The 19,937-nt window shown below is 49.9% G+C and overlaps 6 protein-coding genes across 7 annotated transcripts; 2 read left to right on the top strand and 4 right to left on the bottom strand.

Moving 5' to 3' along the window:
* The first annotated feature begins 36 nt into the window (after positions 1-36).
* LOC112889679 lies at positions 37-2,631 on the top strand. Its single transcript, XM_025956429.1, has 4 exons — positions 37-596; positions 689-760; positions 1,916-2,032; positions 2,126-2,631. Exons 1-4 carry the CDS (start codon positions 504-506, stop codon positions 2,255-2,257), a joined length of 414 nt encoding a protein of 137 aa, XP_025812214.1. The 5' UTR covers positions 37-503; the 3' UTR covers positions 2,258-2,631.
* Positions 2,632-3,493: 862 nt separating this feature from the next.
* LOC112889678 (nifU-like protein 3, chloroplastic) lies at positions 3,494-5,354 on the top strand. Its single transcript, XM_025956428.1, has 4 exons — positions 3,494-4,237; positions 4,306-4,399; positions 4,473-4,762; positions 4,913-5,354. Exons 1-4 carry the CDS (start codon positions 4,163-4,165, stop codon positions 5,102-5,104), a joined length of 651 nt encoding a protein of 216 aa, XP_025812213.1. The 5' UTR covers positions 3,494-4,162; the 3' UTR covers positions 5,105-5,354.
* Positions 5,355-6,501: 1,147 nt separating this feature from the next.
* LOC112889082 (pentatricopeptide repeat-containing protein At3g61360) lies at positions 6,502-7,959 on the bottom strand. Its single transcript, XM_025955569.1, has one exon. The coding sequence runs from the start codon at positions 7,957-7,959 to the stop codon at positions 6,502-6,504; it is 1,458 nt and encodes a 485-aa protein (XP_025811354.1).
* Positions 7,960-8,183: 224 nt separating this feature from the next.
* On the bottom strand, positions 8,184-11,817 carry LOC112889676 (pentatricopeptide repeat-containing protein At1g63130, mitochondrial-like). 2 transcript variants are annotated; one of them, XM_025956425.1, is made up of 2 exons: positions 8,592-11,817; positions 8,184-8,482 (listed from the first exon to the last, which is right to left on the bottom strand). In XM_025956425.1, the coding sequence occupies exon 1, from the start codon at positions 11,799-11,801 to the stop codon at positions 8,790-8,792; it is 3,012 nt and encodes a 1,003-aa protein (XP_025812210.1). In that variant the 5' UTR covers positions 11,802-11,817; the 3' UTR covers positions 8,184-8,482; positions 8,592-8,789. The 2 variants fall into 2 exon arrangements, with proteins under 2 accessions (XP_025812210.1, XP_025812211.1); XM_025956426.1 differs by having other exon boundaries at positions 8,184-8,479.
* Positions 11,818-13,769: 1,952 nt separating this feature from the next.
* Positions 13,770-15,074, bottom strand: LOC112891206. The gene is made up of 2 exons (XM_025958151.1): positions 14,581-15,074; positions 13,770-14,202 (listed from the first exon to the last, which is right to left on the bottom strand). The coding sequence occupies exons 1-2, from the start codon at positions 14,892-14,894 to the stop codon at positions 13,956-13,958; spliced, it is 561 nt and encodes a 186-aa protein (XP_025813936.1). The 5' UTR covers positions 14,895-15,074; the 3' UTR covers positions 13,770-13,955.
* Positions 15,075-17,579: 2,505 nt separating this feature from the next.
* LOC112890849 (peroxidase 45-like) lies at positions 17,580-18,966 on the bottom strand. The gene is made up of 4 exons (XM_025957715.1): positions 18,745-18,966; positions 18,416-18,613; positions 18,149-18,308; positions 17,580-17,962 (listed from the first exon to the last, which is right to left on the bottom strand). The coding sequence occupies exons 1-4, from the start codon at positions 18,964-18,966 to the stop codon at positions 17,580-17,582; spliced, it is 963 nt and encodes a 320-aa protein (XP_025813500.1).
* Positions 18,967-19,937: the final 971 nt, after the last annotated feature.

The raw sequence follows: 19,937 nt of genomic DNA, 5'->3' as shown, positions 1-19,937 counted from the left end.
CAGCTCTGAGGAAGAAACTTTGTGAGTAGCTGCCAGGCTCTCTCTCTCTCCCCCCGCGCTTATGAAGCAAACTTCATACTTTTGTAGTAGAAACAAGAGATGCCATCTAAAACGGAAGAGAAGGTAGTAGTGCAATGGCTGACAGGCTGTGTGAAGCTGAAGGGTAAGCCGGATGCGAGGGCAGCAATGCAAAAGCTGCGAAGTTGGAGATCGTTGGCAGGACGTACGCTGTGTCGCTATTTGTTTAACAAACTCAAGGAAAGATCAGGGAAGTGCAGCCAGCAGCCAATCGGAGGGGCAAATCTGGCTGGTTTAATGAAACAAGAAGCCAGCCTAATAACATGTGAAGCAGATATTCCACGCAGGTTTTGCCGGGATTGAAGATATCAAGGTTTTGGACTTGGCAACCTCTCTCTCTTGTGTGATAGATAAGCTAGGCCATACATATCTTCACATGTTGGTAGTTTGCAGTAGAGATCTGAAGATACCAGGGGACCACAGCCATGATTTATCCTATGCTGTCCATCCTCGTTACAATCCCGACTCTGGGATCTGCCCACAGCCTCAGAAAAGTAAACTGGCGTTTAAGCATCCATGTGAGTTGCAAGTCCCTTTGTGTGTGTTTCTTTAACCTGGACAGGTTGTTGCTGTACTGTTGCCTCAGCATGTTCCGTCCCTGCCTTCCCAGAGTTCTTGGACGGCTGGATCTCAAAGCCAGGATCTTCATTCATTCATTCATTCATTCATCCCATCGACACAGGTACTAAACTAATGCCTCCTGCTGATCTAAATCACATTTGAGTTGCTCAGTTGACTTGTTGCACACCAGGCTGTTGATCCGTTCATGATTTGATGTAGTATAGTCAGTACTTATGAAACTCCTGATGTGCATAATATTCTAAACATTAATCGGGTTTGACTTCGTTTGGTTTCATGGATGCCCTTGAATCTTTCCCAGTCTTGATCCCAGTCTCGCCACATGAACGTTATCTAGAGCTAGATGCAAGATTGCTGGAAGAGCTTAACGTGATTTTTCTCTGTTATGGTACACACATAGGACAGTAGGAGTACAAGCATAGGATAAGATTATGGTGCCCATCACTTGGCTTTCCAAGATTCCTTTGTCAACAACTAAAGATTTAATGCCGGGACCAATGATAGGCCTATATATGCTGCATATCATGTATTCCAATTCCAATATGCATTCACTTCTTATAGGGTTTCCTAGCTTCTCCGCGAAAGAAGGGATTCTGAAATCACAGTCGCTGTTTCTTGACAAGGATGAGCACTTGGATATAGCATCTTTAAACCGTTGACCTCATTTTGTTTGTTTTGTTTTATTTTTCATTTGGGAAAACACAACCTGTGTTTAGGTTGAGTTGCAACCAGTACACAGGTATATCCACCCTCGTTGCAACCTGTGTTTTGTTTAGCACTAGTATACCTCCCAGGTGAGAGTAGCCTATATTGTTTTCAAAAAAAGAGTAGCCTATATCCACCCTCGGTGTGGAACTAGTGTGACACTGACACCATTGCTGTTCTTCCTTGTATTGATCCGTAAATTACCTTTCGCGAGCTAAAAAAAATAGAGTATATCCGAAACTATAAATATCTAACTAACTTGGAAAGTTGGAAAGGAATTTTGCAGTGTCATGGCCATCCACGTACCACGCAAAAGCAAAACCAGTAGCATCACCTTATATACGCGGATAAGCTTGACAGCGATCAGATTGGCTGTTGCTGTCTGTACTCGTATACTGTTTATCGGACATAGCAGCAGACAGCTTGTTCGCAAAGAGTTGGAAACATAGTCTGTTTAAATTTCCTTGCTGGTTCCTTACCACTGTTTGAAAATCCTGTTGCACATGGGAAAGATTTGTATCTAACTTGTATATTCTGAAAAAAAAAACTGCAGATGCACATGGAAATGACGCTATTGCCGCCTCTGATGCTACTTCACTGGCACTGGGGATGGAATCAAACGCAGGGATCCCAGATCAGGAGGACCAGCCATCAGCAGCAGCCAAATAATGTAAGCAACTATCTGTCACCGCCGCGCTCCCCTCCAAAGGGCCGACAGTCTACCTGCCGCTAATCCTTTTCATCAGTGTCGTGATCCGCACAGGTGATGCCGCCATGTTTGCATCTGCACTGGCCATGGCCAGCGAGCACGAGCACCATCAAACTGGCTGGCTGGCTGGCCGGCCGTGGCTCACATGCGCACACACTGATACACCCATCAGCTGCTGGCCGCTAGCACCGGCCCGGCCGGCCGGCCAAGGCAATTTGCAAGCTCCACTCCGGTCAGATCTGTATCTACTTGCAGATGCAGATCAGGTTGGCTTGTCAGTGGAGAGCAGTTTTCGTGCGCTTTCTCTCGGCTCAAGTCTTTATCTCTTTTTTTTTTCTTGCCTCCTCTCAAGTGGATTACAAGTAGTGGCATGGTAAGCGATTCCTTTTGTGGGGGGACGCGAGAGCGCATCCCACTGGGTGGTGTTTCTGTGGCCAGAATCAGTTGGGAGATACCTGTGGGCACACCGGTGATCTGGACAGACTCTGAGATGAAGTGGACTTGCATCTTAACCTGGGCTCTCAATCCATGTTGGTATCCAAAGACTTTTTCTCCTTCCATATATGGCGCTTGGAAAAATAATTGTCTAGTTAAAAAAAATTGACCTGCGGGGAGACCGTCCCCACGGCATTGCACTTAGAAAAAGACCTTCTCGGATAAAAAAATCTCTCAACTTCTATCCCATCCTTACATAGTGGCCCGATAGCCATGAGAAAAGTGGATCCCAACTATGCTTTGAAAATACCTTCTGGCAGCCACCATCCGCAAGGTAACCTCCCCGCCTCAACCGTTCTCCCTCTTGGCTCCACTGACCTGCCCTTGATTCTCTCGATACAAAGTTCTCCAAGCTCGCTCACCCATGGCCGGCTCAGCTTCAGCCACACCCACACGTCGCTGCTAACGACGCCGAACCATCGCGGAAACCGACGCTGATAAACTGCACCACCTCCAGCCAACAGATCCACCCTGTGGGGGATGGAATTGTGGCCGGCGGTGCTATGCGCACAGCTAGACCAACGGGTCTAAAGTCATATTTTGTCTAATCATATTTTGTCTAGTTATATTTTGTATGGATGGTGACCTACTTCTCTTAGAACATGTTCTTAACGTACTTGCCCTCGCCTAAAGCATGCTTGCAAGATCACAGCTCCATAAAGCTCCATTATATTTATAACCAGTCGCTGGCGAGTAGTTCAGGGGGCGTCTATTCCTCGCTCTCGCTCTCTCGCAGAGGCGTAGAGCCTAGCACCCTCGCCTTCCTCCATCTCCCCCAACTTCGGCGCCGCCTCCGCCGCCGTCCTCCACGCTGCCGCCACTAATCACCTCCGACCCGAGCTTCCCCGCCCTGACCCACCGGATGTCAAGCTGCCGACCGCTGCCGCTCGCAACCCACCACCGCCGCCGGTCGTCCCTTCCACCCCTTCCTCCTCTTCTAAAGCCGCCGCTGACCACCGGTGCCTCGGTAACCCCCCCTACCCGGCGGCCATCACCGCCGCGAGCTGGAGGAGGAAGAAGAGCAGTCGCACAAGCCCACCTGCAGCGACTGTTCTCCCCTTCTGCGACACATCGGTGCGCAACAACGCGCGTGATGAATATATGTCGCGGTAGTTCACCTTACCTTTTGGAGCCTAGATATTTTTTTCAAAATATTTTGGAGCCTAGATGTTAGTTAAACGTGATACTTAGTATGGTCCAACGTTAAAGCAGACCTAAGCGTTAAAAACTTAAAAAAACGACTGAAAACACGCTCACAAGTCACAAGCATACGGTGTCAAAAACAAAAGGTCACAAGCATACGTAAGTATGGGCTTGTAATCTTTTACAGGGCTTGGTCCGTTTGAAGGGCCCGCCCCTTACGATAAAAGAAAATAATGGGCCCCATTTTCTGGGCCGTGGGTCAGTATGCTCAGAGCTAGGAAATTCGGCCCAACAAAACCATCCCCGGCTCCGGCGAACCACATCCTCGGAAACGAATCAGCAAACGGCTGAGCTTCTTGCTTGGCGGTCGACAACGAACTCCGGCCTCATCCAACTTGCCGTCTCTCTGCCTCATCACCAACGGGGAGAAAAAAAAAATCAGCGGAGATTCAGATGAGGCTCTATCTCCGGCAAGCGGCGGCCGCGGCCACGGCCACCAGCTCCCCTCTGGCGGCCACCATCCGCAAGGTAACCTCCCCGCCTCAACCGTTCTCCCTCTTGGCTCCACTGACCTGCCCTTGATTCTCTCGATACAGAGTTCTCCAAGCTCGCTCACCCATGGCCGGCTCAGCTTCAGCCACACCCACACGTCGCTGCAGACGACGCCGAACCACCGCGGAAACCGACCAGGTTCGCCACAGCTTCTCTGCAAAAAATCATAGCCACAACACACAAAGTAGTCAAGAATGTCGTGTGTGATCAGGGTGGGCGGTGCGCGTGCTTCCCCTGACGGAGGAGAACGTGGAGAAGGTGCTGGACGAGGTGCGGCCGAGCCTGATGGCGGATGGCGGCAACGTGGCGCTGCACGAGATCGACGGCCTCGTCGTCGTGCTCAAGCTGCAAGGGGCGTGCGGCTCCTGCCCCAGCTCCACCATGACGCTCAAGATGGGCATCGAGACGCGCCTCCGCGACAAGATCCCCGACATCCTCGAGGTCGAGCAGATCGTCGACACCGAGACCGGCCTCGAGCTCAGCACCGACAACGTCGAGAAGGTCAGTCCCAGTCCTCAGATGCTCACCGGCCATTGCCTAGTACGGGTGCCGTCAACTCTGATCATTTCGTGAGCCTGCAAATAGAAGTGTGCTCTGCTGCAGATGATCGTGACCAAACTGTAATTCTCAGGATTGTTTGATGTTTTGCAGGTGCTTGATGAGATCAGACCATACCTCTCCGGCACCGGAGGTGGAAGCCTCGAGCTGCTCCAGATCGATGGATATGTCGTCAAGATTCGAATCGGTGGACCTGCAGCTGGTGTAATGACAGTTCGTGTAGCCGTGACACAAAAACTGAGGGAAAAGATACCTTCAATCTTGGCTGTTCAGCTCACAGAGTAGAAAACATGAGGTCATTTGTGCATCAATCAACAGAACGATGAATGTTCGATGCCAGTCTTATACTTTTGAGTCATTAGTCTTTACACTGAAATACAGAACCATAGCCAAAGAGAATACATAATGTGGCTACTAAGCTATTTCTGTGGAAAGCTCCTACTTAGATTAGAAATCCCCCGGTAAAGCTGCTATTGCAAGGTAAACTCATATTGGCTAAAACGATTGACATGTACCAAGAAATCTTTGACTTAAAGGGAATGTCACTGATTTGGGCAAAACAATGCTTACAGCCTTATTTTAACGAAATTATTCAATACAGCATCACAGCCTCCCAATGCTATCCTTTCCATGAATAATAGTTAAATTTTACATTGTGAAATGTCAATGTATCTGTTTCTTCGTTCAAAAGAAAACGTCAATGTATCGGTTTCAAACTTTGAGTGCCTTTCCTTGACAAAGACAAAGCTTTCCCACAAACTGAAAACAGCAGCTCCTGCAGTTGAACCTGCAATCCCACTAAATCCTTTGATATCAACAGTTTGAAGGTTAGCCTCCATATCTGTTCCTCTCAAATTGACAGCTTCAGCCTTCAGGAAATCAGGCTATCCATTCATTCCCTGTTCTCCAAAGTTGTATAAAGCATGGCCTAAAAAGAAACCACAGGAGTGCTCAAACAGCCGTTACAGTCTGATGCCCCTCCAATTTGATCGCCTTCATCATTTGACAGGTCTCCTCAACCTTCCCAAGTTCCCACATCCACCTTGGAAACCCTTCCAAAACCCTAAATTCTCACCTCTGTAAGTGAATGAGTTCTTTTATGCTTCAATCCAGAGACCAGAGGATTCAGATTTCTGGTGACTTTTTTGTTTGAATCTTACAGTTCTAGTTTCTGAATACTACATGACTTGTTTATGTACACGAATTCTTTGCCTCGACAAAAAAGAATTGAGTCCAACAAAAAAAGAACTCACAAGCCAAGTCCGAAAGATAATCAAACAAAACCTCCAAGTTACAACTGTTGAATTAAATATATAATCATTACATTTTGCACTGAATCATATCAATGCATCAGATTCATATTTCAAGTCCTTTTCTTGGTAAAGGCCAAGGTTTTTTTCACGAAACTCTGAAACTTCAAACTTCAGCTTCTAGAGCTGAAAATTCTTCCACAAGAATCTCTTAGCTGGGTCTGAAACTCAACAATTGGAAGGTTTTCTATATCTGTTAGGCTGGTGCTCTCAAATTGCCAGCTTCCGGATATCGATTTTTTCCCTGCTATCCACAGATGTAGAAAGCTTGGTCACTGCAACATTTTACCCTTGCCACTACAGGTCATCAAACAATGGTGGTAATGATTCCATGATTTCCTCGAGGAAAAACAACTACAATGGTGCTCATGCTCACACAGCCTCTTCTTCAATCTGATGCCCCTCCAGCTGGGCAACCTTCATCATTTGCCTAATCTCCTCAACCTTCCCGTATTCCCGTGTACGCCTTAAAAACCCTTCCAAAACCCTAAATGCTCGCTCTGTAGGTGCCATCCCCATCTCGATGATCTCCCTGAAACACCTGTATGCCTCAGAAACCACACCTCTACAGCATAAACCGGTAACCAGGATATCCAATGCATGCCGGTGAGGCACACATCCCTTTCCCATCAGATAATCCCACAGCTCCAGCCCAAGGTCAGGTCGGCCATTCTCGCAGAAGACCTTCATGAGCAACATAGTCGTCCTTGTCCTTGGCATAAGCCCTGAACCAACCATCTTGCTGTACACCTTCCAGATCCCCTCCAGGTCGCCAACTCTCTGAAACCCACAAAACATTGTGTTGTAGCTAACATCATCCAAACCGATCCCCTTCCTCTCCATCTTGTCCACCACTGCCATTGCAGACTTCAAATCCCTAGCCCTCACATACGCCCCCATTAATGCATTGTGAGCACCACGGTCCGGAGTCACACCCCATTTCTCCATTTCATCAAACAGGAAACGTGCCCGCGTCGCGTCCCTCACAATCCCAGCTCCATATATCAATGTGGTGAACACCTGCAGCGTCGGCTTGCAGTTCTCCCTCTTGCTCATTTCATCGAGCAGCTCGAGGGCGTCCACAAACTTACCTTTCTTGCAGTAGGCGTCCATCCTGACACAGTACGACACGGCGTCCGGGACGAAGCCGCGCAGCACGGCGTCATGGTAGAAGAGGTCCAGCGCCTGGGCGTGGCCGGCCTCCTTGAACCCGAGCAGCAGCGTGTTGAAGGTGCGCGTGTCGGGCGGGTACGCGTCGCAGTAGCGGTGGAAGAGCGCGCGCGCCTCGGCGACGCGGCCGCGGGCGCAGAAGGCGCGGAGCAGCGCGTTGAGCTCGGCGGCGCCGAAGGCCCGGCCCGCGCGCGCCCAGACGCGGGCGGCTGAGTCGAAGCAGGTGACCGCGGCGTCGAAGGATGCACCGGGCGCCGACGCGGAGAGCGCGGTGGAGAGTAGGACGGCGAGCGCGGGCGTGGAGAGGAGGTGCGGGTGCGTGGACGGGAGGGACTCGAGCAGCGGGAACGAGAGGTGGGCGTGGCGGCGGGAGCGCGCGAGGAGGCGGAGCAGGACGGGGAGGGAGCTCTCCGTAACAGGGAAGTGCGGGAGCGCGAGGAGGCTTCGGTAGAGGGAGAGCGCGGGGAGCGGCGGCGAGTGCGAGAGGAGGAGGTGGGAGAGGAGCGGCGTAAGGAGGGCGGGGCAGGCCGGGAGGAGCGAGAGGAGGAGCGGCGGGGTAGCTGGCGCGTGGGAGAGGAGGAGGCGCGCGAGGTGGGGGACGGTCGGGATAAGGTGTGGCGCGGCGGCGCGGCGAGGCGGGGGAAGGAGGCGGAGGGGCATCGGGGGCGTGGCGCCGCCGGGGCGGAGAGGGACGAGAGAGCTAGAGGTGAGTGGGCCGTTTTTTTTTTTAAAGTTTGAGCAATTGAGCTTGGGTGGGCTGGTTGATTACGTTTCTTGGGCCGGTCCGTCGAACCGATTCCAGCATAATTCAGTTAATGGAAAGTTTACTCACTTAACAGAAATCAAAATTGTAAAGGCAGTATTAATAAATAACTAAAGTTTAATGGAAAATAAAAGGATAAACTGAGGGCGACTGAAGTAAAAAAAGATCAGTGCATCGAGAGTGTACAGTCATTGAGCACCTGGTTTAACAAAGAAAATAAACAGTCACTTAACAGATTTTCTTTGTTAAACCAGATGTTTAACAAAGAAAATCTACAGCATGACATGCTATCTTTTGTCTTCTGGTTGATCAAAAACACAACCAAACTCACTCAGTGGCACTGATGTGCCTGGAAATGAATAATCAGGATGAAGCTGAGAAATCGGAGTGACCCCGAACCACTTAGTAGTATTTACACTGCTAAATCAAAGCAATAAAAATAGTTATTGTACAAAGCTATGTATTTTTTTCTAAGAGCATTGCTATGCAGTTGCGCTCTTTACATTGCTCAAACACACAATCTTCTTACCTTTCATACCTGAACCAGAAAAAGTGCAGGACCACCGAACAGATTAACCTAAAGCTGCAGAGGCATATGGCTTTCTGATTTGTAACAAGAAGAAATCAGGCAGATTCTATGAAGTAAATTAATCCGCTCAAACTCTCATCTATCAGAAAATCAGTTCATAAATTTGCAGTACAATGGCATCAGGATTATATTCTATGGTTATTCTGCATTCACAGCTTCCTGGTTATTACCAACCGAATTACAGAATTTGCTTTCCTTTTGTAACCATTTGTAGCCCAACATAGTATCAAAGACTTTATTGTATTCTTGGATGAATCCTGACGAGTGGAGATTATTTAACAGTATCATGCACTGATCCTCAGAAGGACAAATACCCATCTCTTCCATTTCTTTTAGCAAATTAAAAGCTTCAGTCAGTTTGCTCTTCCTGCAAAGGCCATCCAATAAAGCAAGATAAGATGTGCAGCCCATGAGAGCACCTTTTGCCACAAGAGCATCATGTAGCATCAAAGCCTTGTTTAAATCTCCTTTACAATGAGACTGGATCATGTTATTTGTCACATCTGGAGGAACTAGTCCTTGATTGATCATGTCTGTAAACAATGAGGACAAGTGATCTGTATCACGTTGTGAAGCTTGCTTCTGTTGCAGCTCAACAAATATTGTGTGTGCTTCACTGAGTTTCCCAGCCTCATCAAGTCCTTTAACAATATTTTCAATAGTCAGCATGTTAGGGATTATGTCTTTGTCCATCATCACGTGGAGAAACTCCACAGTTTCATGCAATTTTCCACGTTTGCAGAAGCCATGGACCAAGGTGTTGAAAGAAGAAATACTTGCATATCCCCTAAGGACCATTTCTTCAGTTATAAACAGAGCCTGCTGAAGGTCCCCGGAATTTGAGCAGCCAGAGGTAAGCACACTATAGACAAAAGCATCTGGGGTTACCCCTCTTGCTAGCATTTCCTGATAAAGACCAATAGCATCATGGATCTCACCAGCTTTGCAGTATCCATCTATCAAACTTGTATATGTCACACAATCTGGCAGTAATCCCTCAATTATCATGCTATTGAAGACAATGCGAGCATGAGAAATATTATCCGACTTGCAAAGTCCATCGATTAGGGCATTATAACACACGATACCAGGCTCTACTCCTTTTTTACCCATCTCATCAAGAAGGCCAACAGCTTTCTCCACGTCAGCTGTCTTGCAAAGTCCAGATATCAATGAACTGTATATATGCAAATCAGGAGCAAACCCATTCTTCTCCATCACTGGGAGAACTCTAAAAGCTGCTTGCATTTGTCCAGACCTAGACAGATTGTGAATCACAATTCCATATAAACGGTTGTCCGGAATGACTCCCCTGTCTAACATGGATTGAAGAATAGAGGAAACCTTTTCAAGATTATCCGACTTAAAGTAAACTTCTAGGAGGTGAGCATAGATAAAGTCCTTGGGTTTTAGTCTATTAAGCATCTGATGGAGTAACTGTTCAGCATTTTCTAGATTCCCAGTCATACTATAGCCATGAATCAGACCATCATATGTGAACTCATTAGGTTGCAATCCTTGCTTCAGCATCTGATCATGGTACTCTATGGCTTCCTCCATCTTTCCCACCTTTGACAGTCCAATTATAAGAGAATTGTAGCAGTACAGATCAGGCGTTACATTTGAACTGCTCATCTTTTTGAGAGCTTCACAAGCCAATGAGAATTTGCCTTCCCTGCAATACCCTGAGATAAGAGGCGCATAAACAAATGCATTGGGCTTTATACCTTCTGCAATCATTTGCTCAAGGAGACCACCTGCTGTTTCCGATTCACCAATTTGGCATAGTCCATTAATCATTATGCTGTAAGTGTATACATTAGGCGAAATACCATCTTTTCTCATTTCATTAAGCAGCCAAAAAGCTTCTTCTTTGTTATGCTGCCGGAGATGCCCTTCAATGAGATGGTTAAAAGTGACAGTGTCAGCTAAATGACCAATTTTGACCATTTCCTTCAAAATTTCAGCAGCCCTGCCCATCTGCCCCAATTTACATAGACCCCGGATGAGATTGTCATAGGTGATCTTGTTCGGCTGCACACCAGCAGCAGACATCTCTTTGATTATCTTAAACGCCTCGTCCGCATTGCCCTCCCTCATGAACCCATCAACCAGAGTTGCATAAACAACAACGTTAGGCATTAACCCAGCACAAGACATCTCGTCCAGCAAGCACTTCGCCTGACTTGGCCTGCCGCGCTTGCACAGACCATTAATGATTGCACCATAAGTAAATCCATCTGGAACCAGCCCATAAATCTCCATCTCCTTCTTGAACCCAAACGCCTCTTCAACAGCTCCGGCTCTGCACAGACCACCAATCAATATGTTGTAGGTCACTGTGTTCAGGCTGCATCCCGTCTCACGCATTTCCTCAAGCACTTTCTTCGCAGCATCTAAGTCCCGGAACTTGCAGTACGCCTCGATCAATGTCGAGTACGTGTACACATCCGGCGAAATCCCGGCGCCCTCCATGAAGCCGCGCACCTTCCAGAGGAGATCCATGGCGTCCGCGCGCAGCAGGTCCTTGAGCAGCGCGTTGCAGCAGCGAAGGCTGGGCGCCAAGCCGAGATCCTTCATCAGCAGGACAATCTCGGCGCCGTCCCGGACCCTCCCGGTCTTCTTGTAGGTATCGACGAGCACGTCGAGGACGACCGGCCGGCGGTCGTGGCCGGAGCCGGAAAGCGCGCGGTGGACGGAGCCGAGGACGAGGGGAGGGGTGGGGTAGGCGCGGATCATCTGGTCGAGGAGCCCGTTGGCCTGGGGGAAGAGGCCGGCGGCGCAGAGGGAGACGGCGAGGTGGGCGAAGGCGTCGGGGGCGAGCGCCGAGGGCCCGAGGCGGGGGCGGGACCAGTAGAAGAAATCGAGCAGGAGCTTGGGGTGGAGGCGCGAGGAGGAGGTGCGCTGGAGGAGGGAGGACACGGCAGCGGGGGAGAGGCGGGAGGGGAGGTCGGAGGCGGCGATGGCGAGCTTCCAGTCGCCGGAGCAGCGGGAGAGGAGGGTGGCCACCTCGGCGGCCACACCGTCCGGGTCGGGGGCGGAGGACGAGGAGGCATCGGTGGTGGTGGGGGTGGTTGTGAAGGGCGCGGGGGGCGGGCGGAGGAGTGAGGCGCCGGCGGCTGGACGCCGCACGCGCGCGCGGAGGAGCATCGTGGGGGATGGCAGGGGAGGCTGAAGAATGCGAGGGACTGTTTCTTCCGACGTTTAAAACACCAGATCTGCTACCCGCTCTCTTCAATTTTTTGTAAATCCTACTGAAATCCGTACCCTTAAACTTCACGGATTTTTGAAGTTATTCGTTTAAAAGTTGTTTTGATAAAATCTTACGAAATACTACCATAGACATAATAAAATACCGGCACAACCAGCACCACACGTACTAACAGCACGAACAAATATAATACATACAAACACCCATATTAGCGGGTGTTTGATTCAAACGCTAATACTCAAAAGTACTAAATTTTAGCACCAGTTTATCCAAATGAAAGTGCTAATGGAGTAAACTAAACTAAAATAAGATTATAGGTGCTAATAGGTGTTAAAATTTAGCACTCAATTTTAGCCTATCTAAATAGATCCTTGGAGTATCTCCAGGAGTGTTAAAAAATAGAGTCCAAAAATTATGGTTACTGGACCTTGCTAAAAGTTATTGAAGTAAAAAAAACACCTCTTCCAACAGTTTTCAAAAGTACTTTCCTAAAAAAAGTTTAAACAGTGACATATCATCAAGAGGTGGGTCATTGCATCTTCTCGCCGTTTTTTCCTATGGCCGTATCGTTAGCATATTCTATTCAATCGCCGCCTTCTGCTTTGATAAAGCACGCCATGCACCTTAGACTTGGTCCTAGCTCTCGATCCTGTAGACATCTTATACAGAAAAATAAAATCATGTAGTCAGTGCATATCCTAATTTTAGCACCAGCAAGGCATACTTGACAGATTTGTTGAAATAACAAAAGTTCACAGGATGCAAATCGAAGCAAACCAAAATTCAGTACTGGAGGACCTAAAGTTTAGTACCTGGATGCAAATCGAAACAAATCAACGGAAGTTCACGGGAGGGGAGCAAATCAATCAGAGCATTTCTGGGTGGATGGAAGCCGTCGTGGATGGAGTGGATCCGGCGCCGGACAGATGGGAACCTGCATCGTCATTTCCGACAATCCTGCAACTTGGACGGGGGACAGAGGGTTGTGACAACGGTAGTTATTAGCGTTGGTAGCCCAACATGCCATGGAGGGTGGGATGGAGCGCCGCCGCGGCTGGATTGGCAGGACGATGAAGCGCACCTGTAGAAAAATAGCACGACTGCAATGGAAAATGTCCGAGGAGGTGCGTGGGAAGCGAGAAATGGTGGGCATCGGCGGTAAATTTCGGGATTGGAAGTGAACCAGGCACATATCTGGTGAAGTGGAGCGCTTGTTTTGGACTAGCTAAAATATTAGGCAGAGTATTGGACCACTTGGAGTGTTGATTTTTAGTTTTTTACCTAAAAGTTATTATTAGGAACTTTTTTTACTTTTGGAGATACTCTTAGATGTAGAGCGGGAACAATAGGGGGAGTAACAACCTACGTACTAAGATAATATTTGGATCCAAATGCAAATGCTTAGAAATGCAAAAATTTAGTACTAGTCGATCGGCAAGCTAACGCAACTTGCAAGCGGTTATCATCTTGATTGAGATTGGCTCCAGCATATTAACCAATCTCATCTCTAATACTAATTTATGATAGTAATAGAGCTCTCTCTTGCCTAAACGAAGGGATACATCCTCATCTATAATCGATCAGTAAATTTGATGGCATTTCATAAGAGTGAGAGGAGAGACGAGTAAAAAAAAGAGGGTTTGAAGGAGCCATGACTAGTTGCGGAGAGCACGGCACGGTAATTTAACTAGTGCGGTACGGTGATACATGGTAAATTTAGACTAAGTGGCAAGGTACGATGACATTTAGTGAAGAGACATTTCATTAGTCTCTAACTATTATAATCAGATTCATCTTTTTAACTTAACCATTTTAGTTATGCACTTTGTAGGTGATTAGAAGTTAGTGGCTAGAATGACCTCCATGCTCTCGAAGTTGAGGATTCGAATCAGGACTTTGTACTTAATACTCTAGATGATATTCTCATCTCATTTTACTAAACAAAATTATACGTACAGTCTCCTCTTACCTCCATATATGATTTGTCAAGTTCCATTCCTGGAAATTAACAAGAAAAAATTTTCGCCATACTGGACATGAGGATCAAGGATGAGATTCGTTACATGCTCCTACACCCTAGCTAGCATTGATGATCAGTAGTCGTCGTAATCGTCATCGTTCCTGTTGAGAAACCGCCTGACGGCTCCGACGACAAAGCCCAACACCAAGAAGAGGACGAGCGTGTCGAAGCCGCCGCCGACCCCGACGGCGACGCTCGGGCCGGGCGCGAAGAAGGTGAACGGCGACCACCCGTAGCCGCCGAAGAACGGGCTCCCGTAGCCGCCGTAGCCGTACCCGCCCAGAGGCGGCGCCACCGGCGGGTTGATGTAGACGTTCGTCCTGCGCATGTACCAGACGTGGTAGAACATTTTGCATCAGCAGACACAGCAAGCATGTCACATCTGATTCAGACATTCAGTTGCCTATCGTATTATAGTAGATTTTTGCAAATGATTGAGAAGAACTGAACGATCAAGCTTGCACGAGAAGGACAAATCAAATAAAAGATGTTAGCTTTAGAAGAATTCAGAGATTCAGAGCCTGTAATCAGAGGCAAGAATACATATTCTAGTCGGAACTCTGAACTGAACACGGCTAGAACTGAACTCGGTGTACGATGTAGTAAAAGATCTATAGTAGCAGACGTTTTTTTTAAAAAAAAGATCTAGCAGACAGATTTATCACTGACTCAATGAGCTGCAAGGCGCTAAAGGTTACCTCGAGTTGTTTATCCGAGGGCCGGACGACCGTGGCGCGGACCGGAACGCCTGCCCGCCGACCCTGCCGCCGGACTTGGCCGCCATGGCGCCGTCGACGGGCCCGACCGCCAGCACGCCGGCGGCCAGCGCGACCATCGCCAGCTTCCCAAGCTTCACCCCAAGACCATCCCCTCCCGACGGAACCTTGTCCTTCTCATCGCCGGCCGCCTTGCACGAGATCTTCGACGCCCTTCTCGCGGGCTTGGGCAGCGTCGCCGTGCACACCGGTCTGCCCGTGAGGAAGCACTGGAGAGGCGTGGGTGCCAGAGCCATGGCTGCACTCGATCGATCTTCTCAGCTGGCTCGCTCGCTCGCGCTGCGCGTTTCTTCCTTTGCTGAACTTGAACACCAGCTTGTCTCTTGATTTGCCGCGGCTGCCGAGTAGGAAGAAGAAGAGGCGATGGTGCTTGGAGAGGAGGGCTTATCTTGAGATGGCAAAGCGGCCACTTGGCCGAATTGGAGTGGACGCTTCAGGAGGGGGGGGAGAGATCTTTTGAGCGATGGCTTGTCTGTAGCTCAAGTTGCTCTGAACACGTTGCTTGGCGCCCCTGCAACCGGTGCTTCTTATCTTTTTTTTTTCTTTTCATTTGCATTTTGGTCAGACCAAAGGATTTCTGAATTCCACTGTGCCGGCTAGTGTGAGTGTGAACCGATCTCAAAACCGATTTGGAATTCAAATAGACTTTTTCATTGTCCGCAGTACTTTCAACATTCAATTTTTGGCATTCAGTGCAAATGCAAACCACACGTTTGTGAGGAAGCGCACATCTTCTTGCCTAATAATCTGCTGGTTCAGGCAGATTAGATGGGAGCGTAGCAACTCCAGTCACAACATAGACCCCACCCCGGCCGTCACAATGGATCACTCACACACAGGCTGACCGCTGGCACGCACGCGCACAGAAAGACGGAGAAATCCTAGGTCCACCAGTCAGCCGACCGCACGCTCGTTTGTTCTCTAGCTCAAGTTGCTCTGAAGTCTGAACACGGACGGCTGCATGGCGCGGCCCCGTCCTGTACGTTTTCTCTTTCTCCTTCGCTTGCATTTTTCTCGGGCCATGAAAAATCGATCGAGAGTTCTGCTTGCTGTTTTCAATAATAATCAGAAGCCGAGGGAGGGGTATGTGCACCCACCTAAGGCTGGATAACGAGCCCAGCTCGGCTCTGCTCGGTCCGGCTCGTTAAGATAATAAGCTAGCTCGGTTCAGCTCATTATCTTAATAAGTATAAAAGTCTGCTCGGCTCAATCTACCTCGCGAGCCGCTGCCAGTTCTGTCGCGGGCGCCCTCGTGCAACAGCGTATGGGGCCGAGGGCATGGCAGCCTACCAGCGCAGCAGGGGTCAGGCCGGGGTCACGACGGCGCGCTCCTTGATTCAATACTGGGTGGGGTCTGCTCGAGCTCCTCGTTCTCCATGGCAGGCGGCAGGCGGCGGGTCCTGATGGCGGCTCGGTGGCTCCCGTGGCCGGGCACCATAGCGCCTGCGTCGCTAGGAGTAGGGATGGGCCAGAGAGAAGCGAGCGGAGGGAGCGCAGAGGGGATCAGCACAGAGTCACCTCTGCGCCTGGCAGGCGATGCAACTCGGAGGAGCGGGGGAGGAAGGCGGCGCAAGCTGAGGGAGGAGGAGGAGCGATAGGAATCGGAAGAGGGAGGGATGACGGGTGATGCGAACTTGGGGTGGCGAGCCATGCGAATCCGAGGAAGGGGCGATGCTGCGATGGTAATCGGGAGGAGGAGGGAGAGGGGCGACGCGAAGACGGGAATCAGAAGGGGCAGCTCGGGTTCCGAGGGGGTGAGGGTGTCGGTCAAGTGCCTGAGGCCTTGATAGACTGCAGGGTTCAGGAGTTCAACAGGTTTGTTGAGTTGTATGTTAGGCCGGTGTCTGGTGGTCTGATGGTATGAGCAGCTTGCGAGCTGCTCGCGAGCCAGCTCGATCTGGCTTGCTATACTAACAAGCACAATCTCTTGCTCGGCTCGTTAAGAATTGAATCGAGCCGAGCAAGTTAATGAGCCACGAGCAATTTTTCCAGCCCCACACCCACCACCAATGAAGGATTCCATATTTCCAAATTACAATAAGAGTACACCTCCAGTCCAACGGTCCAATGACACCTACATGAGGTACGGTTGCACCTTGGGGCTGAAAACTATATGTTAACGCAGTCCGTGCTTTGAAATCCATTATTCTGCAAAACACTCTGCTAAGGATGGGTGATGGTGCATGGCTCTGTGGGCATATATTTAGATATATGTGGAGTTTAATAGCTGTACGAATACTTAGTTTACGCACAGCTTGGGAGTTATGTCTCTTTTAGTAAATCGTAAGGGTTAGCTCTAGATCGTGAAGGTCAATTGGTAGCTACTCCCTCCGTCTTAAGAAACAACTTATTCTAGGATTCCATGACACATTAATGGGGAGGTAAAGTGAACTACTATGTATTAGGCATATTTGATACTGATTGATTCTCTACATGCATATGCAAATACTAAATGTGGTAAAATAATTCAATTTTTGAGATAAATTTTAAATCTAGAATGATTTGTTTGGGGGACGGAGGAAGTATGTCTTATTCATTTTGAAACTGAATTGTCTAAATTCCACGGTTCAGTCAGGATCCAATGTTGAAACTTTTTTTTTGACACGTCCAATGTTGAAACTTTGGTGACCGTGTCACACACACAAACACTAAGCAATAGATGGGCCGGTCCGGTCCAACCATTAGATTTCGTATATCAAACAACCCAACACACAACCAAACAACATGGGCTGCCATGTACATACCACGCCCCACATTTCACGCCCACATCTTCCCAAAAGACACGCGGCCTGCTGCACCTCAAGTCAACACCGACGCCCAACCCGACCGGCTCACCACAACCACTCGCGCAACAACACAACACGTCCACGACGTCACCCCAAGTACAAAACCGTCGCGCAACCAGTCCGTCCGAGCCCCGATCAGTTGGGGAACCTGCAGTCGCGGCGAATCTCGCCGTCGTCCGCCGTCCTGACGCCGACCCTGCCGAGTCTGGTCATGGACGCGGCGAAGTCGCCGAAGAACGCGCCCTGGTCGGCGGCGTAGCGGTCGACGGCTCCGCGCGACCTCGCGTCCGCGTACAGCGCCTGGTCGGAGGCCAGGAGCCCCCTCCCGGCGCGCAGGTTCCGGTAGTACTCGTTGTCGAACCGCAGCGGCGTCGCGGCGTCCAGGAACGCGAACCCTCCGGCGGCGGCGCCCGGGCAGCTGCCGCGCAGCTGGTCCGCAAACGCCGGGTCCATGGCCGCGTCCGCGCCCACCCGGTACCCGAAGAAGCCGCACGACGCCGCGCCGATCGTGTGAGCCCCTGCGTTGAGCCGGCATGCCACGCGCACGACACGGACCCACATGCAAGAACGGCCGTTAGCAGCGGACACGACACGACGCCACCAATCTGTCAAGTAAAATGTCTCGCATGCCCTTCGCGTGTTCTAGCTAGCAGCTTACAGCTGATACATTGATATATGCACGTGCAGTTCTAGCTAATAGCTACCTGAGAGTGCGATCATGTCGGCCTGGGAGAGGCCGAGGCCGGAGAAGAAGCCGTTGAGCTGGTCGAGGTCGAACGAGCCATGGGGGATCAGGACGCTGGCTTCAGTCGACACCCGGCCGTCGTACCGGCCCAGCTCCACCTGGTAGTCCGGCCCTCCGCTCTGCGCGGCCGCGTGTGTTCAAGCGAGACACGGTCACGATCCGGCACGACAAGTGAGCTGGAAGCACGATCAATCAAAGCCAGCGGCACGGTAGGTGTTCTGCTTACCAGGAAGACGGCGTCCCTGGCGGCGAGGGCCAGGATGTCGGCGCACGACACCATGTACCGGCACTGCGGGTCGCTGTCCACCGCCGCCTTGGCGCTCATCACCGTGTTGAACCCCTCCGGCTTCAGCGTGATGCCGTCGAGGCTCCGCCACTCGTCGTCGCCGTCGGGGTTGATGAGCATGATCGACGCGTCGCAGCCCTTAACGAATTCACAAGGATCGATCGCACGGTATCAGCAGTAATCACAAGACAATCTCACCAGTTTGATTGATTCATAGATCAACTGATCGACCGGCGGCACGAATAGCATCAGGAACCGCATGCACGTACCCTGACAGCACAGTCATGGAAGAAGAGCCGGAGCGTGGCCGGCGCGGCGACCGGCGAGTGCGCCACGGCCATCCGCACAGCGTCGCGGACAATGCCCTCGAGGTCCGGGCAGACGTCGGCGTAGTAGTCCGGCGCCAGCTGGGCCCCGGCCATCGGCGGCGGCGGGAGCACGTCGAGCGCGAGGAGGAAGAAGGCGGCCAGCAGGAACCGGAGGCGCCTCATGATACTGAGTTGCCGCTCTTAAGGCCGCCGTTTGTTTACTCATCTCTCTTAAACTAGCCAAAGCCGTTAAACCGCATGAGCTCGGGGTGGTTTGCCGGCGATGACAGCGTGGGTTTATATAGAAGGGGAGGGGTGGCGTGTGGCCGCCTCGCGCTCTCCACCATTAACCTAGCTTCATTTGGATTGGATAGTGAGATTTGAGAAGCTAAGGCTGGTGTGCAGATGCTTGTTACTGTTTAATAGAGGTATTGTTGGTCAACAATGTGGGATTGGTGAAGCTGGTTGTTGGTAAAAATGGTTGATCGCAGCTCATGACCTGGATGTGACATGATGAAAACTGTGGGTTCTTGTTTCCTCGCCTGTATTTTTACTTGCTCATGTAGTATTTATTTGCTTCTGCTTGCACTACTTGACGAGGATGAACAGTCCCTCAGTCAGAAAGAAAAGTTCAGGTCGAGTTCTGAATGTCTAATAGTTCATAGAATATTTCAGAATGCCCGATGAACTGCAAATGGCAGTTATTCAACTTACAAACTCCTCACAAGGGGAGAAGTATCAAGTTCAAGTTCTATTAAGCTCTAATTATGTGCCTATTTTCTTTTTTTGAAAAGCTGCCTGACCCCTTCTAGGTTGGATCACCTTCTCACCTTTAGGAAAAAGCAAGGAAACCTGTTGCACACCCGTTAGGCTGATCACAATGGATTTTATGGCGAGTTTCATGGCATTAATTACCATGACACATCAGCATTTTTGATGATATCGTACTGATTTAACGAGGGAAGAGAAGTAACCAGTTTCATCCCCACGACACTCTGCTAACTCATTTCCAAGACGTTGGAAATAGCGTGAAACGACCACTGTGACTGCCGTTGTTTCATGGGGGATCCCGTACGCATTTAATTACACTTAATTACACTGGTTACAAATATACATGCCACACTAGATCAACTAGCATTTAATTACACTGGTTA

This window comes from Panicum hallii, chromosome 4 (genome assembly GCF_002211085.1).
Source record: "Panicum hallii strain FIL2 chromosome 4, PHallii_v3.1, whole genome shotgun sequence".
NCBI classification, from domain to species: Eukaryota; Viridiplantae; Streptophyta; class Magnoliopsida; order Poales; family Poaceae; genus Panicum; species Panicum hallii.
This window is presented reverse-complemented; position numbering and strand designations above follow the sequence as displayed.

Bases quoted from the DNA above. Each gene is read 5' to 3' on its own strand.
- LOC112889679 (XM_025956429.1), top strand. From the start codon at position 504: ATGATTTATCCTATGCTGTCCATCCTCGTTACAATCCCGACTCTGGGA. The intron at 761-1,915 runs GTACTAAACTAA...AAAAAACTGCAG, and splicing joins CATTCATCCCATCGACACAG to ATGCACATGGAAATGACGCT. The intron at 2,033-2,125 runs GTAAGCAACTAT...TGATCCGCACAG, and splicing joins ATCAGCAGCAGCCAAATAAT to GTGATGCCGCCATGTTTGCA.
- LOC112889678 (XM_025956428.1), top strand. From the start codon at position 4,163: ATGAGGCTCTATCTCCGGCAAGCGGCGGCCGCGGCCACGGCCACCAGC. The intron at 4,238-4,305 runs GTAACCTCCCCG...CTCTCGATACAG, and splicing joins TGGCGGCCACCATCCGCAAG to AGTTCTCCAAGCTCGCTCAC. The intron at 4,400-4,472 runs GTTCGCCACAGC...GTGTGTGATCAG, and splicing joins CCACCGCGGAAACCGACCAG to GGTGGGCGGTGCGCGTGCTT.
- LOC112889082 (XM_025955569.1), bottom strand. From the start codon at position 7,959: ATGCCCCTCCGCCTCCTTCCCCCGCCTCGCCGCGCCGCCGCGCCACAC.
- LOC112889676 (XM_025956425.1), bottom strand. From the start codon at position 11,801: ATGCTCCTCCGCGCGCGCGTGCGGCGTCCAGCCGCCGGCGCCTCACTC.
- LOC112891206 (XM_025958151.1), bottom strand. From the start codon at position 14,894: ATGGCTCTGGCACCCACGCCTCTCCAGTGCTTCCTCACGGGCAGACCG. The intron at 14,203-14,580 runs GTAACCTTTAGC...GTACATGCGCAG, and splicing joins CCTCGGATAAACAACTCGAG to GACGAACGTCTACATCAACC.
- LOC112890849 (XM_025957715.1), bottom strand. From the start codon at position 18,966: ATGAGGCGCCTCCGGTTCCTGCTGGCCGCCTTCTTCCTCCTCGCGCTC. The intron at 18,614-18,744 runs GTACGTGCATGC...GAATTCGTTAAG, and splicing joins TCCATGACTGTGCTGTCAGG to GGCTGCGACGCGTCGATCAT. The intron at 17,963-18,148 runs GTAGCTATTAGC...GGCTCAACGCAG, and splicing joins CGACATGATCGCACTCTCAG to GGGCTCACACGATCGGCGCG.